This window comes from Rhinichthys klamathensis, unplaced genomic scaffold, assembly GCF_029890125.1.
Source record: "Rhinichthys klamathensis goyatoka isolate OS25496 unplaced genomic scaffold, OSU_Roscu_1.1 h1tg000523l_1, whole genome shotgun sequence".
NCBI lineage: Eukaryota > Metazoa > Chordata > Actinopteri > Cypriniformes > Leuciscidae > Rhinichthys > Rhinichthys klamathensis.
Genome location: NW_026607002.1, coordinates 3340001 through 3355000, shown reverse-complemented (window position 1 = coordinate 3355000; position 15000 = coordinate 3340001). Strand labels below are relative to the sequence as shown.

Below are 15000 nucleotides of genomic sequence, written 5' to 3'. Positions count from 1 at the left end.
AAAAACAAAAGGTTAAAGAACACTTTGCCTGTGGTTTAAAAATACCAAGCCTAAAACAACCAGCCTAACTAATATAAATTTCAAGCATTATTAAAGACAAGTAAACTAAAAAAGAACAAATAAAAATGAGCAATCACAACATAGATACAACTGAACAAAGATACGATTAAAATAAACAGTGTTTTAACTAGGGCTGTGCAAAGATTAATTGCGATTAATCGCATCCAAAATAAAAGTTTGTGTTTACATAATATATGTGTGTGTGCTGTGTATAATTATTTTGTATATATAAAAACATATGCATGCATCTATATATTTAAGAATTATTTGCACGTAAATACTGTATATATATATATATATATATATATATATATATATATATATATATATATATATATATATATATACACACTACCGTTCAAAAGTTTGGGGTCGGTACGATTTTAAATACTTTTAAAAGAATTCTCTTCTGCTAACCATGGCTGCGCTTGTTTGATTAAAAATACATAGTATTAAATATTATTCCAGTGTAAATCAGCTGTTTTCTGTGTGAATATATAGTAAAGTGTAATTTATTCCTGTGATCAAAGCTGAATTTTCAGCATCACCAGTGTCAGTGTCTTCAGTGTCAAATGATCCTTCACAAATCAGTATAATATGAGGATTTGATGCTCAAGAAACATTTATTATTATTATCAATGTTGAAACAGTTGTTGGTCTGTCAGTTGTACAGTTTTTTTTTTTTTTTTTGGATTCTTTGATGAATAGGAAGTTCAAAAGACTTTTGTAACATTATATATGTCTTTACTGTCACTTTCGATCAAATTAATTATACCTTGATAAATAAAAGTATTGATTTCTTTCCTCCAAAAAATAAAAATAAAATTCTCACTGACCCCAAACTTTTGAACGGTAGTGTATATATATATATATATATAAAAATACATAATCTATATTATATATAAATATAAATATTTTATATATGAATAACACATTTTCTTAAACATATACATGCATGTGTGTGTATTTATATATACAAAATAATTATACACAGCACACACACATATATTATGTAAACACAAACTTTTATTTTGGATGCGATTAATCGCAATTAATCTTTGCACAGCCCTAGTTTTAAGTAATAAAATGTAAAATAACATTGTGCTTTATAAAAAAAATTAACATTACAAATATAGTTAGAAAAGTTATTCAGTCAAGAACGAGTGCATTTTCTCTTTGTCTCGTGTTGTTTGATTAGTGTTATTATAGAGATGGCAGCAGGAGTATAAGGCTACTGTCACTTTAAGAGTTGCCCAATATAGTTACACACGCCTGCACCACAGAAAACAGCACGAGAGAGTCGTCACACGCTTGAATGGTTTAAAGTCATATTGAAATACTCACAAAGGAATCGATAAGAGGAATCAAAATTTTTTATTTTTATAACAATCGATTTTCGATTCCCAACCCTACACAGGACAGTGTTTGCTTCCTCCTCACTGAAATGTCTTAAATCTACATGGGAAAAAGGTTCAGACCTTGTTGCGCATCTCTTGGACCTCTTTGGGGTTGGTGTTCATCGGGACAAACTGATTGGCCACAGCACCCTGTCTGAGACCGTCCTCCTTAGTCCACTGAAATGATCAAAGCACAGCCATTCAAATAAACCGAAACGAAGGAAAACTTGCCCATTAACAACAACAAAAAAAAGTTTAATTCATGCCTCTCAAACAATACGAAATAAACACAAAAGCAGATCTGAAACATTATTGGTCAAATTATAATTGTCCACTGAGCAACGAACCAATGATGATGTACAGTTTGCTTTGGGAAAACGTGGAACTCTGGTCATCACAAGAATTCTAAATTCTAAACATTCCAAATTCCACTAATCCTCTGCACACAAAGCAATTAATCAGTAAGAATTAACTTTTCAAATGATTTCAATTTAACATTATATTAAACCACATTTGTTGACAAATCACCACAATAAATATGATTCTAAATCAATACGTATAAACTTAAATTTGACATCATCCGTGCCGGGGCAGCCGTTGCCCTCATCATCATTGATACTGCCGTTGGGCGTATAGTAACGACAGAAAATGCTAAAAAGAAAGAAAAGAGCACACACACACAAAGAGAAAAACAGAAGATTCAGGAAGATGATGGACCACGAGGGAGGCAGGTGTGGGGTGAGGAGGCAGAAGCTGGTGTGTGTTTAGCAGTGGACAGAGGCGTGAGTGGACAGCCAGAAAATACCTTCAGATACTGGAACAACACACACACACTCTCAGTCACTCAGTCACTCAATCACACACTCTCAGTCACTCTCTCACACACACTCTCAGTCACTCTCACACACTCTCACACACTCTCACACACAGACACACAGACACACTCATGCTCACACACAGACACACACACACACACACACACACAGAGACACACAAAGACACACAGAGACACACAGAGACACACAGAGACACACAGAGACACACAGAGACACACACACACACACACAGAGAGACACACACACAAAGACACAGAGAGACACACACACACACACACACACACACACACACACACACACACACACACAGAGACACAGAGACACAGAGACACAGAGACACAGAGACACAGAGACACACACACACACAGAGACACAGAGACACACAGACACACAGACACACACACAGTGAGGAAGGACAGAATTACGCCCAACTTTTCTTAAAACGTACAAGATGAACTTCAGTTTATGAAGTTTCAGCTTAAAGTTTCAGAGGTTTACTCCAAAAGCTCTGATACATGGATTCAAATAAAGATGAAGAGCGAGTACTAATTATTTCTGAAGCAAGGATAGTTGGCCTTTGGCCTGGGTAAGAATAGCATGAGTAGCCAATGAGTTACTTGCTTTTACCAAAATGAAATAAAGTCATGAGGAAGGGTTTCCGTATGGGCGCTGGAGAAACGGGGCACATGGGATGAACACGTAAACATGAAATACTCACTGATCACGTTTAGAGCCCCACAACACAACACGCTCTCCCCCAACTAGAGACAATCGTTCGGAGAGTTAACAACCACTCATGAACCAATGATTTTTCCTTTCTTTTTTTTTGGATGATTTTGAAATTTGAAAAGTTAAAATACACTCATGCGCTCAGGAAGAGTTCAGGAAAAGATAAATCCAATTCAGAAAGAAGAAAAGGAAACTCAGAAAAATCGAAAAGAGGAATTAAAAAGCCAACAAATGTTTTTAAGCGGTTTAAGGAGTCATCAAACAGCAAGCCACAACTCCAGAACTAGAAGCAGCCGAGCTTTTTCTCCCACAGAGTGTGCGGCAAAAACCTGCTTTTTCTCTGATGTTCCTTGATTGCCTTAATTATTGTTATTTTCTTGGAAGCATTTTCATTTGCAGTCTAGGTGAAACTCATAAAAACTCATATTTCACCCAAACACTAAAAGATTTGTTAGTAATTTAAAGCTATGACAGATAGAAGAAACATGGTAAAAGTAGCAAAAATATGAACAGAAAAAATATAGAATTTTTATAGAGATTATCTTAAAATCTATATCTGGCCTTACATTAAAAAAATGTTTAATATCAGTAAACCAAATTTTTTTTAAGGTATAACTTAAAGATACTAGATTTTTTTTTAATTATGACATTATATTCATGGCAATGAAGCACACATTAGTAGCCTGCTAAAATACAACACGGGGCTTATTTGTCATTAAAGTAATGTCAAAATGGAAAAACTAATACATCTTAACGGTCCTAAAAAAAGTTATATTTTCTCTATGCAAAGTAGAATTTCATATTTTCTGTTATATTATTTTTAGATGAAACATGACATTTTTTTGTGAGATTCATCCATCAGTTCACTCCAAAGCTTTCCAATGCGACAGGCTTTTATCATAAATGATCATACTATAAGTCTTCTACTGTACTGCAGTATTTGCTGTCTTCATCACTGCATCTAAGTGCACAGTAAGTACATTATCCACTCAAATGGCTTCCTGCGATAGGAACTTGGTTTGCTCTGAGGAAACCGTTCATGTGGAGTAACGGCTCCATTGAAACACAAACAATGCAAGAGGTGCGAAATAAAGCAATAAATGAAACAAACAACAACAGAAACGGGAGGAAAATCCATAGCAACAGTAAAGATTAGCCGCACATGCCACACCCTCCTGGTCCCCCAGGAGAAGATCCACAATGCATCTGATCAATCATGCAACACCGCATGCACTGAGCAGCCGGAGAGAACCCTGACACCCCTTCGACCAATCGTGAGAGAGGGGGAGGAGCCTGACGCTGTGATTGACATACAGACTAGCTTAGAGAGAAATCAGAGAAAGCAAGATCTAGAACAGATTAATGGGTTAGTTAATAAGTTAAAGAAATGCAATCTGGAGCAAGTGATCAAACCCAGTGAGAATCTTAAGACAAGAACTACAAGCAAAAAAAATAGAAAGAAATTGATGAGTTAAATTTTGCTTTCCATAAAGTGTTGTTTCAAACTAGTGGAAAGAAAGCATCCTAAATAAAGTGTTTATTTTATTGCACTTTATCTATTGCATCTTTAGATTTCACTTACAATACATATCATTACAGGCTGCAAGTCAATTACTATCTGTATTCCGAAGGTTTTACGCTTTGTTAATATATAATTTGGTGCAAATATTTTTTTCTGGCTGTTGACAGTATTTTCTGATTTATAGTGATAAAGTAAAACATCAATGAAACAAGAATTTTTCAACATGGCTTTATCCAATGTTCAGATTTCTATTGTAGAAATGTATGCAAATCAGTGCATATTTAATTAGAGTATGCTTCATTTGCATATGTTAAACATTAAAAAACTTGTAACACTATTTTTTTTTTCACAATGGATAATAGATATCACAGGGTGTGTTATGATAATGTTTTTCCCCTATTGACCTGTAGTGCCTTGCCTTAAGAAGTCAGCCGAGAGAGAAAAGCTGTATATTTACAGGACGAAACGAGTCTAAAGGACAATTTTCTTTGGTTGTCAAACATTTTACTCGAAGAAAAAGGCATACACACCCAAAACCACTTGGGTATGATTAGTTTGTTTTTTTGCCCTGGTGTCGGGGTGCTAACCAGCCGCCCTCTCTAGCTCAGTAGCAGTACGTTTCTAAACTATGAACAATAAGGTTGGCACAGACCAAGCAGTTGGTAATACAGCTTGGCACGCAGACACCGGACGAGAGAGACTGCAGCAAGGGTTTCACGTGATCGTGTGTTATGTTCGTCCACACCTTAGTCTTCGCCTTGGGGCTACCGCTGCCGTCCTGGCCTTCCTCTGCCGACTCGTCGGGCCGCGCGGCGGCTAGCCAGCGAGTCTTGTCCCGCTGCTGCCGCTGAAAGCTGTGCTTTAACGGGGAGCGCGCACCCGAGTCACTGTCCTCGGCGTATGAGTAGCCCGTGGCTGAAGCGGGAATCTCAACGTCACTGTACTTTTTAGCTTTATCACGCAGCGCCGGGCAACGGTACGGGTAACCAGTCCTGTAGCCCTGTGGAAGGGGAGAGAGAGAGAGAGAGAGAGAGAGAGAGAGAGAGAGAGAGAGAGAGAGAGAGAGAGAGAGAGAGAGAGAGAGAGAGAGAGAGAGAGAGAGAGAGAGAAAGATTGAGACAGAAAGAGAGAGAGAGAGAGGGAGAGAAAAAGAAAGAGAGAGAGAGAGAGAGAGAGAGAGAGAGAGAGAGAGAGATTTTGATTTTGAAAAAAACTTTATTTACAAAATCACCTCACAATTAACTTACAACAGAAAAATTAAAAACACAATACTAAATCATCATCGACAATTTTACACAAAACATCACAAACACACCATTTCAAAACAAAAGTATCAAGATCACACATAGCTCTGTAAAATCTGAAATCTATCAAAATTCTTGCTCTAATTAGAGACTTAAAAACAATAATAACATCATCATTGCTTTTTTGTTCTATTTTGCTTTTTCTACTCATATAAATCGCCATTTTCGCTTGCCCAAGAATAAAATTCAACAACTGAAACGTAACACGCTTTGTCTGTGTATATTTAAAACCAAAAATAAAAGTTTCATGACAACAATGCTCGTTAAACTTATTGCACAACTCTTTCACCATTACAAGCAATTTTTTTAGTCTGATGCATTGCATAAATGCATGAAACACAGTCTCTTTTTGAGAACAAAAAGGGCAACCTGAGTCATTCTTTGAATCCAAAATTGAAACAAAAGAATTCACCGCAATTGCCCCATGCAGGATTCTCCACTGCAAGTCCCCTGTTCTTTTCGATAATGGTGGCTTGTACAAAACTCTCCACTCGGGTCTTACCTCATCACCTATTTTTAAGACCGAACGCCAAGGAGTATCAACTCTCTTATCAAGTGTCTTTTTGTTGAGAAAGAGCACACACATTCTATACAACTCTTTCCGCCCACATGAGAAAAAATCAACAGATGAGAACCTATTTTGTTGAAAGAAACACCCAGAATATTCTTCAACATTTGGTTGAATCAACAAACAAGGAAAAAGATCTTCACTGTCAGTGACACAAGTCCCTGAAAAGAAATCCTCTAACATCATTGTTTCTTCATCCGTAAAGCATTCTTTTAACTTATTCACAAATCGAGTTACTGAACGAACAGATCTGATTCCCAATTTTACAGTGGCAGCTTCTACATTCTTAAAATGAGGTCCAGTTAAACCCATTAAATGTTTTAAAACAAAAATTCCTGAGTTTTGTAAAGTCTTATTAAATCCTGGTAAAAAATTGGATGCAGACAGATCCAGTCTTGCATTACAAATCAAGGGTTCATTAAGCAACCAGTAAATGGAATGAAAATTTTCAGTCCTTTGAATATGAAAAAAACTCCAGATCTTGAAAAGCTGCTGATAAAATGATGACAATTTCGAAAGATCCAAGCACTTCGGGTCCATTAAAAAAAGAGATTTATCCATTCCAAGGTTTCCAACAGTCCTTAATAAAACACCACTGATCGCCCTCCAACTGACATTCATCGGTCCATCAAGAAGTCTTTGAAGAAAATGCAGCCGAAAAGCTGCAATCCTGCTCTGGAGATGTACCAATCCTTGGCCCCCCTCTTCTTTGGGCAAAAATAAAATACTCTGCGGAACCCAATGAAGCTTGTCCCAAAAAAAATCAACAAAAACCGCTTGAATTTCAGCCATCAATTTTGATGGAGGATCAATACAAACCAATCTGTGCCATAAAAGTGAAGCAACCAAATTATTTACAATAAGTGTTCTTCCCCTATAAGACAAGTTGGGTAGAATCCACTTCCATTTGTCTAGACGACCTTTCACTTTTTGTAATAACCCATCCCAATTTTTTTGAATGACATTATCATCTCCTAAAAAAACTCCAAGATATTTCAAACCCCACCTATTCCAACACAGACCTTCAGGAAGAATTGGTTTCTTATCATTCCAGTCCCCCAGTAGAAATGCCTCACTTTTTTTCCAATTTACTTTTGCTGAGGACCATTTTCCAAAGTCTTCAATCAATGTAAATAAAACATGAATATCACTTTGTTTATTAATCATTATTATTAGGTCGTCAGCATAAGCTGATATACAGAACTTAACATCACACAATGGTACCCTTAAACCATCTAAATTCTTCCTGATTGTTTGTAGAAGTGGTTCAATAGCAAGAGAATATAGCATTCCAGATAATGAACAACCTTGTCTAATACCTCTACTGACCTCGAATGGAGCACATAAGCCACCATTAAACTTAATTACACTCTCAATGTCACCATAAAGAATTTTAATCATGTTTGAAAACTTCTCATTAAAACCAAAAGCCTTTAAAACGTCCCATAAATAAGCATGCTCAACCCGGTCGAAAGCTTTCTCTTGGTCTAAAGACAACAAACCACAATTGATATTAAATAATTTGGAAACCTGTATAATATCTCTAATTAAAGAAATATTGTCAAAGATTGACCTGTTTGGTATACAGTAAGATTGATCTAGATGAATCACCTGTCCCATTACTTTAGTCAATCTATTAGCTAAAGTTTTAGACAGTAACTTATAATCACTGCACAGAAGTGATACCGGCCTCCAGTTCTTGATTTCAGTAAGATCTCCTTTTTTCGGAAGGAGAGTGACCACTGCCCTTCGGCAGCTCAAAGGCAGCCGACCCTTTAGCAAGCTGTCATTGAACACCTCTAGCATGTCAACTCCCAACTCCGACCAGAAAGCTTTGAAGAAGTCCACTGGAAGCCCATCTACTCCCGGAGCTTTCCCAGACTCCATATCATGAAGTGCTTTATACAGCTCTCCCAGAGTTAGGCCACATTCCAGTTCTTCATTGGACTCTTCTGATATCTTAGGTAGATCCTCCAAGAAAGGGCATTTTCCCTCCTTTTCCGGCTCAAGTTCACTTCTGTACAGGGACTGATAGAACTGTCTTGTTATCTCACGCATCTGTCTGGGATTGGATAACAAAATACCATCCTCAGAACGCAGAGCATGAATTAAACGTTTCTGCCCATTTTTTTTTTCATGACCAAAGAAATATTTGGAAGGCGCATCCATTTGATCAATATTTAGAAAATGAGCACGAACTAATGCTCCTTGTGCTTTATGTTCTAATAGCTCTTTAAGTTCAGTTTTTTTCTTTAAAAAGGTTTCCATAAAATTACTATCACTTGAGGTCTGAGACAACTTTTGTAAATCCATCAAATCTTTTTCAAGCATTATTAAAGAACGATTCAATTCTTTTGTGACATTTTGAGTATATTGTTGTGTGAATTGTTTTATTTGCACCTTGCCATAATCCCACCATTGTTGTATAGATTTAAAAGAAGATTTATCTTCTTTAAAAACCTTCCAAAAAAATTTAAATGATTCAGTAAATAATTTATCATTTAAAAGACTTGTATTAAAATGCCAATATGCACTCTTAGATTTCACTGAATTTAAAATAAATTTACAACTGACCATTTGATGATCAGTAAAAGACAAAGGTGTGATAAAACATTTGTTAAACACATTCAAATGATGTTTAAAAATATAAAATCTATCTAACCTAGCCAATGATATATGATTATCGCGTACATGAGCCCATGTATATTGCTTTTCATTATCATTCATAGTTCTCCAAATGTCACATAAATCAAATTTCTCAATCAAATGAATTAAACGTTTGCGCGAAGCCATATGAGGTTCAACATGATTACGGTCTATATCAAGTTCAGTGCAATTAAAATCACCACCCACAAATAGAAAATCTTCAGTACAGCAGTTTTCAAGCGTTGAACAAAGAGTATCTAAAAACAGTAACCTTTCTATAGGTGCTGTTGGAGTATAAACACAAATAAAAACAAATACAAAAGTTTCATAAATAGCTCTGACTTTTAACAATCTACCTTTCATAATTTCATCTACATCATACGAGATCGGTTTAAAATTTTTACTAAAAAGAATAGCAACTCCACCACTCACATTTGAATAATGACTTAATACAGATATACCATTAAATTCCTTCATCCAGTCAACCACATTATCTATACTACTATGAGTTTCTTGTAAAAAAGCTATATCTATGTTTTTCTGTACCATTTCTTCAAAAATCTGTGCTCTTTTTTTAGGATTCCTTGCCCCATTAACATTCATAGACGCAATATGTACTTCACTCATAATGAAGAAAAAGAAAAAGAACAACCTCAATTTACCACAAAAAAAGAAATTATTTTTCTTCATCTTAAACCGCATCATTTTCAAGGGTGCTGTTTATGTTTCTCACAATTTTCTTCAACCTATATACTTCTTTGTTGGTAAAGGAATCACTAGCCATCCCACTTTTTGCTTGATCAGCAAATTGTTTCAAGTCAGGAAAAAATTCTTTTATTTTTACACCCCTTTTATTTTTTGTTGCCCTGAGGAACAATTTTATGTCCTCAAGACCATAACTTCGATCAGTAACGTTAGTTTCACCTTGTGAAAAACTCATACTGCATTCTGACGAGTCACTGTCACTTTCCGTATCTTGCATTTCCTCATTTTGTAGACCAACGGTCTTACTTACTTTAGCGTCTAACAACTTATTTTCCATTTTTCTTTTTTGGGGAGTCTTGAAAAAAAATTGCTCTTGTTCCGAAAGTAACTGTGCACCTTCACAAGCTACCCTAATCTCATCATCATTTGCACCTTCCTCTTTACCTTCTGAAGAGGAAGCCACCGTGTCTAAGACGCTTGAATCATTTACTGTAGTAGGTAGAACATTAGGATTACTATTCCCTTGCTCAATCTGAGAAGGAACTGGTTCAGCCTCAAATTCTAACGTGCGATCTACAACATTATTATTTTCCAAAGCCAAGCCTATTACCTGCGCTTCCGCCTCAGACTCCTTTCCATCCTTTTCTTCAAGTTCAACTGTTCCATTTTTTCCCCCTTTTTCTCCCTCAGTATTTTTGTTGGGACAATTCCGAATTAAATGCCCTGTATTACCACATCCAAAGCATTTGACTTTTCCAGTCGTGACGTAAATAGCATAGTTAAAATCGTCACTTCGAAAATTCAGTGTAAGATCTAAATCTGCATCGTCCGGAATAACCATGTACACAAACCGCCTAAAAGAAACAATATGTTTCAATAAAGGCGAGTCGCTACTAATCGGAATCTTTTTTATTGCAGACACCAACTTTCCGTAACGTGTCAAAGCCTCCGTTAGAAAACCATCACTGACAAAAGGTGGCACATTAGATAATATAACCTTTTTCGCTGGTAAGGAAAGAGGGAGAATTGAAATGAATTCACCATCAATGACAATTCCTCGTTCAACCAACTCATTTGCTTTGTCCACACTATCCAGAAAAACCACTGTTGCATTGTTCATTCGGGAAGCGGACAAAACGCTCGCGTGACCCACCACTTCCCCAATGGCCAAGCAACATTCTTCAACGCTCACCGCCGACGCCACCTTAATCGCATGGCGTCTCGTGAGTGAACTCAAACCCTGCGTTTGACGGGCCGACATGCCTCCAAAAAACGGATCACACACGGCCCTCAAACTAGACTAACAAAAACCTAATAACAACCAACCATCAAAAACAAAAACAAAAAAAAACAAAACTAATAAAATAAAGAAAAATAAGCAGAAAAAGAAGAGAGAGAAAAAAGAAAACTTCACTCACATCAGTCTGCACCACGCTCACACCGCTCCGCACACACTCACTCACCAATCGCACCGGAAGTGAGAGAGAGAGAGAGAGAGAGAGAGAGAGAGAGAGAGAGAGAGAGAGAGAGAGAGAGAGAGAGAGAGAGAGAGAGAGAGAGAGAGAGAGAGAGAGAGAGAGAGAGAGAGAGAGAGAAAGAAAGAAAGAAAGAGAAAGAGATTTAACACACATTTATTAACATCCAACAAACAAAATAAAATAAACAACACAACATTTACATAAAATCACATTTAGGCATACTCAAAATCTCCAACAAAGTGCAATGTGTCATTTTCAGTCCAACACAACATTCTTTGTACACACCAGACCTCTTCAAAGATTTCCAATTTTCTCATATGAGAATAAAAAATAAAATCATGTTGTTTTATTCTTGCTTTTATAAGCCCCTTAAACAACAATTCAACATTTTTACTACTACCAGCAATTTCATATTTCCTACTAAGATAAACTGCCATTTTAGCTTGACCTAGGATAAAGTTTAACAACCGTCCTTTCTTCATTTTTCCTTTACAAAAATTAAAACCAAAAATAAACACGATCCTTGTAAATATTTCATCCACATTTGTAAAAAAAAACTCCAATAAACAAAATAAAGGTCTTAGTCTCTCACAGTGCATAAAACAATGAAATATGGTTTCTCTTTCACCACAAAAGGGACAATTATCTTGCACATTCGGATTCAACAATGAAATAAAAGCATTTATAGCAACAATTCCATGTAAAATTCTCCATTGAAGATCACCCACATTTTTTGTCAATGGTGGTTTGTAACAAGAGCCCCAACATGGTTTGACATCAAAATCAACACTTAAATGATCTCTCCATGGTGTATCTGCCCGTTTTAATTTCTCTTTATTTATCACCTTCACACAAACTGCATATAAACTCTTTCCACCCATTGTATCAAACATTATCTCTCTCGAATTCTCTGGGGTCATTAAAACATTTTCATTTTCTGTTACACTTTTAGATATCACCATACTGGGAAAATGATCCGTTTCATCAGGAAGAGCTTGACTTGTCAAAAAGTTCCAGTCTTCTTCACTCAAATTTTCTCTGCACTTATTTAATAAAAAATAGACTGTCCTTGTTGATTTAATTCCAAGTCTCTGTGCGAGTGCATCAGCATTGTCCAACGCGATACCAGCAACTTCTATCAAGTCTTTCATTTTGACAACTTTGGCTTTTGTTAAAACTTGCATCAACCACAAAGTTGTATTTCCACATAAGTTGAATCGAGCACCATTAATCAATGGCTCCTCCAAAAACCAAAACAGTGACTGATATGACAATGTTCTTTTGGCCTGTACCATACACCATGCTTTTCTTAAACTTTCATAGAAGGTAGAGATGGACTTCAGATTAAAACTCCTACAATCTGTCCAGAAGATATTTCTTCTAAAACCCCACCCACCAACCTTACTCAAAAGGCAACAGGCTGGTCCAAACCACGAAATACTGGGACTGTATAAAAACTTTTGGACAAACTGTAGCCTGAACGGTACTTTCCTGCTTACAAGGTCAACAACCCCTTGTCCCCCTTCTTCCTTTGGAAGGTACAGAACACTCCTCGGTAACCAATGTAGTTTATCCCAAAAGAAGTTGATCATCTTGGCCTGTATTTTTCCAAGAACCCCTTCAGGAGGCTCTAAAACTGTTAACCTGTGCCATAATGAGGAGGCTACTAAATTATTAATAATCAATGCTCTCCCCTTAAAGGACATTTTAGGTAAAAGCCATTTCCACCTTCCTCCTACATTCTCAAGAATATTTTCCCAGTTTTTTTGCATTATTATTTCATCACCCAAAAAAATTCCAAGATATTTCAAACCTCTTTGTGACCAAACCAATTCACCTGGTAATACCAGTTCTCCTTCATTCCATTTCCCAACTCTATATGCTGAACTTTTGGTCCAATTAACTTTTGCAGATGAGATTTTTGCATAAATGTTAACAATATCAACCAGCTTATCAACATCATTCTGTCCACTGGTTAAAACTAAAACATCATCTGCATATGCTGATAACTTTATAGGTGGAAATGTACTCTCATATGTAAACCCATCTAATTGAGTCCTAATTTTTTTTAACATGGGTTCTATTGCTATGGTGTAAAGCATACCTGACAAGGCACATCCTTGTCTAATCCCCCTTTGTATTTTAAAAGGGCAACTCAAACCACCATTTATTTTCAATACACTTTAATCAAGGCAGTAAAGGCAGGTGGAAAACCAAAAGTTTCAAACGTGTGCCATAAAAACTGATGATCCACCCGATCAAAAGCCTTTTCTTGATCTAGGGAAATTAGGCCACATTTTTCCCCAAACAGTCTAGACACTTCCAAAATATCTCGAATTAAGGATATATTATCCACAACTGATCTATTAGGTACACAATAGGATTGATCTAAATGTATAATCTGTCCAATTACATTCTTCAGTCTGTTTGCCAAAGCTTTTGATAAAATCTTATAATCAGTGCATAATAAAGAAACTGGCCTCCAATTTTTTATTTCTTTGAGATCCCCTTTCTTGGGGAGCAAAGTCAAAACAGCTCTTCTGCAGCTTAGTGGCAGTTGTCCTTTGTCCAAACTATCACTTAAAACCATAAGTAGATCATCTCCCAACAAATGCCAATATGCCTTGTAAAAATCAACAGGCAACCCGTCCAATCCGGGTGCTTTTCCATTCTTCATACTCTGCAAGGCATTAAACAATTCGTCTTTTGTTAAGGGACATATCAGTTCTGCATATGAATCTTCATTTATTTTTGGTAGATTGGACACAAATTCAGCCATTAACTGGCCATCCACCACACTTTTGGAATACAGCTCTTTATAAAACCCGACAGCCCTTTTTCGAATATCAGCGGCCTCAGTCAGAGCTTTCCGATCTTCCGCCCGTAAACACTGAATACTTTTTCTTTGGCCATTTTTTCTTTCTAAACTGAAGAAGAACTTAGACGGGGCATCCATTTCAGAAAGACTTTGAAATCTGGATCTAACCAACGCCCCCTGAGACCTTGTACCTAATAGATCTGCTAAGGCTGCTTTTTTTCCTTTAAGGGCCCGCAATTGATTTTGATTTGCAGAGGCTTCATTTAGCGCCTGCAGTTCAACAATATCCATCTCAAGACTTCTCATGGATTGAACTATGTCTCTAGTAACATTGAAAGTGTACTGATTACAAAGTTTCTGTATTTGCACCTTCCCAATCTCCCACCACTGTTGTTGAGATGTAAAAGAAGACTTTTTAGACTTCCACCCCAACCAAAAGAAGGAAAAACACTTACAAAAGTGAGCATCTTCAAGTAAAGCACTATTAAAATGCCAGTAGGCACTCTTATATTTAACAGAATTAATAAAAACACATGCTACTACCATTGAGTGGTCAGAGAAACCAACAGGACAAATATCACAAGATTTAAAACAGTTTCTGATATTTAAAACAATAAAAAAGATCTAATCTTGCTAAAGAGATGCAGTTTTCTTTCACATGAGCCCATGTATACTGTCTTTCATCGCAATGAAAAGTTCTCCACACATCACAAAGTTGACAAGTTTTGATCACATTTATTAATTTACTTCTTGAAGCCATATGAGGCTCCATTTGATTTTTTCAAGTCATTACTTGTACAATTAAAATCTCCACCCAGTACTAAAACATTTTCTGTATTACATTGCTTTATGCTATCACATACATTTTCAAAAAACAACATTCTTTCTGTTGATTTTACAGGCGCATAGACATTTATCAATTCCATATTAGCATTTT

General features: G+C 36.3%; 1 protein-coding gene across 13 annotated transcripts in view; it reads right to left on the bottom strand.

Annotated features, from left to right (window-relative positions):
* The window catches only part of add1 (adducin 1 (alpha)), a 65284-nt gene that overhangs the window by 20421 nt on the left and 29863 nt on the right, over nucleotides 1–15000 (bottom strand). For 9 of the 13 annotated variants that reach the window (XM_056238421.1, XM_056238426.1, XM_056238422.1 and 6 more), the window contains exons 10-11: nucleotides 5197–5544; nucleotides 1539–1634 (exon numbers count right to left, since the gene is read on the bottom strand). In XM_056238421.1, coding sequence (XP_056094396.1) covers nucleotides 1539–1634; nucleotides 5197–5544 — 444 coding nt within the window. The remainder of the gene's footprint in view (nucleotides 1–1538; nucleotides 1635–5196; nucleotides 5545–15000) is intronic. The other 4 variants (XM_056238423.1, XM_056238432.1, XM_056238433.1 and 1 more) reach the window with 1 other exon arrangement.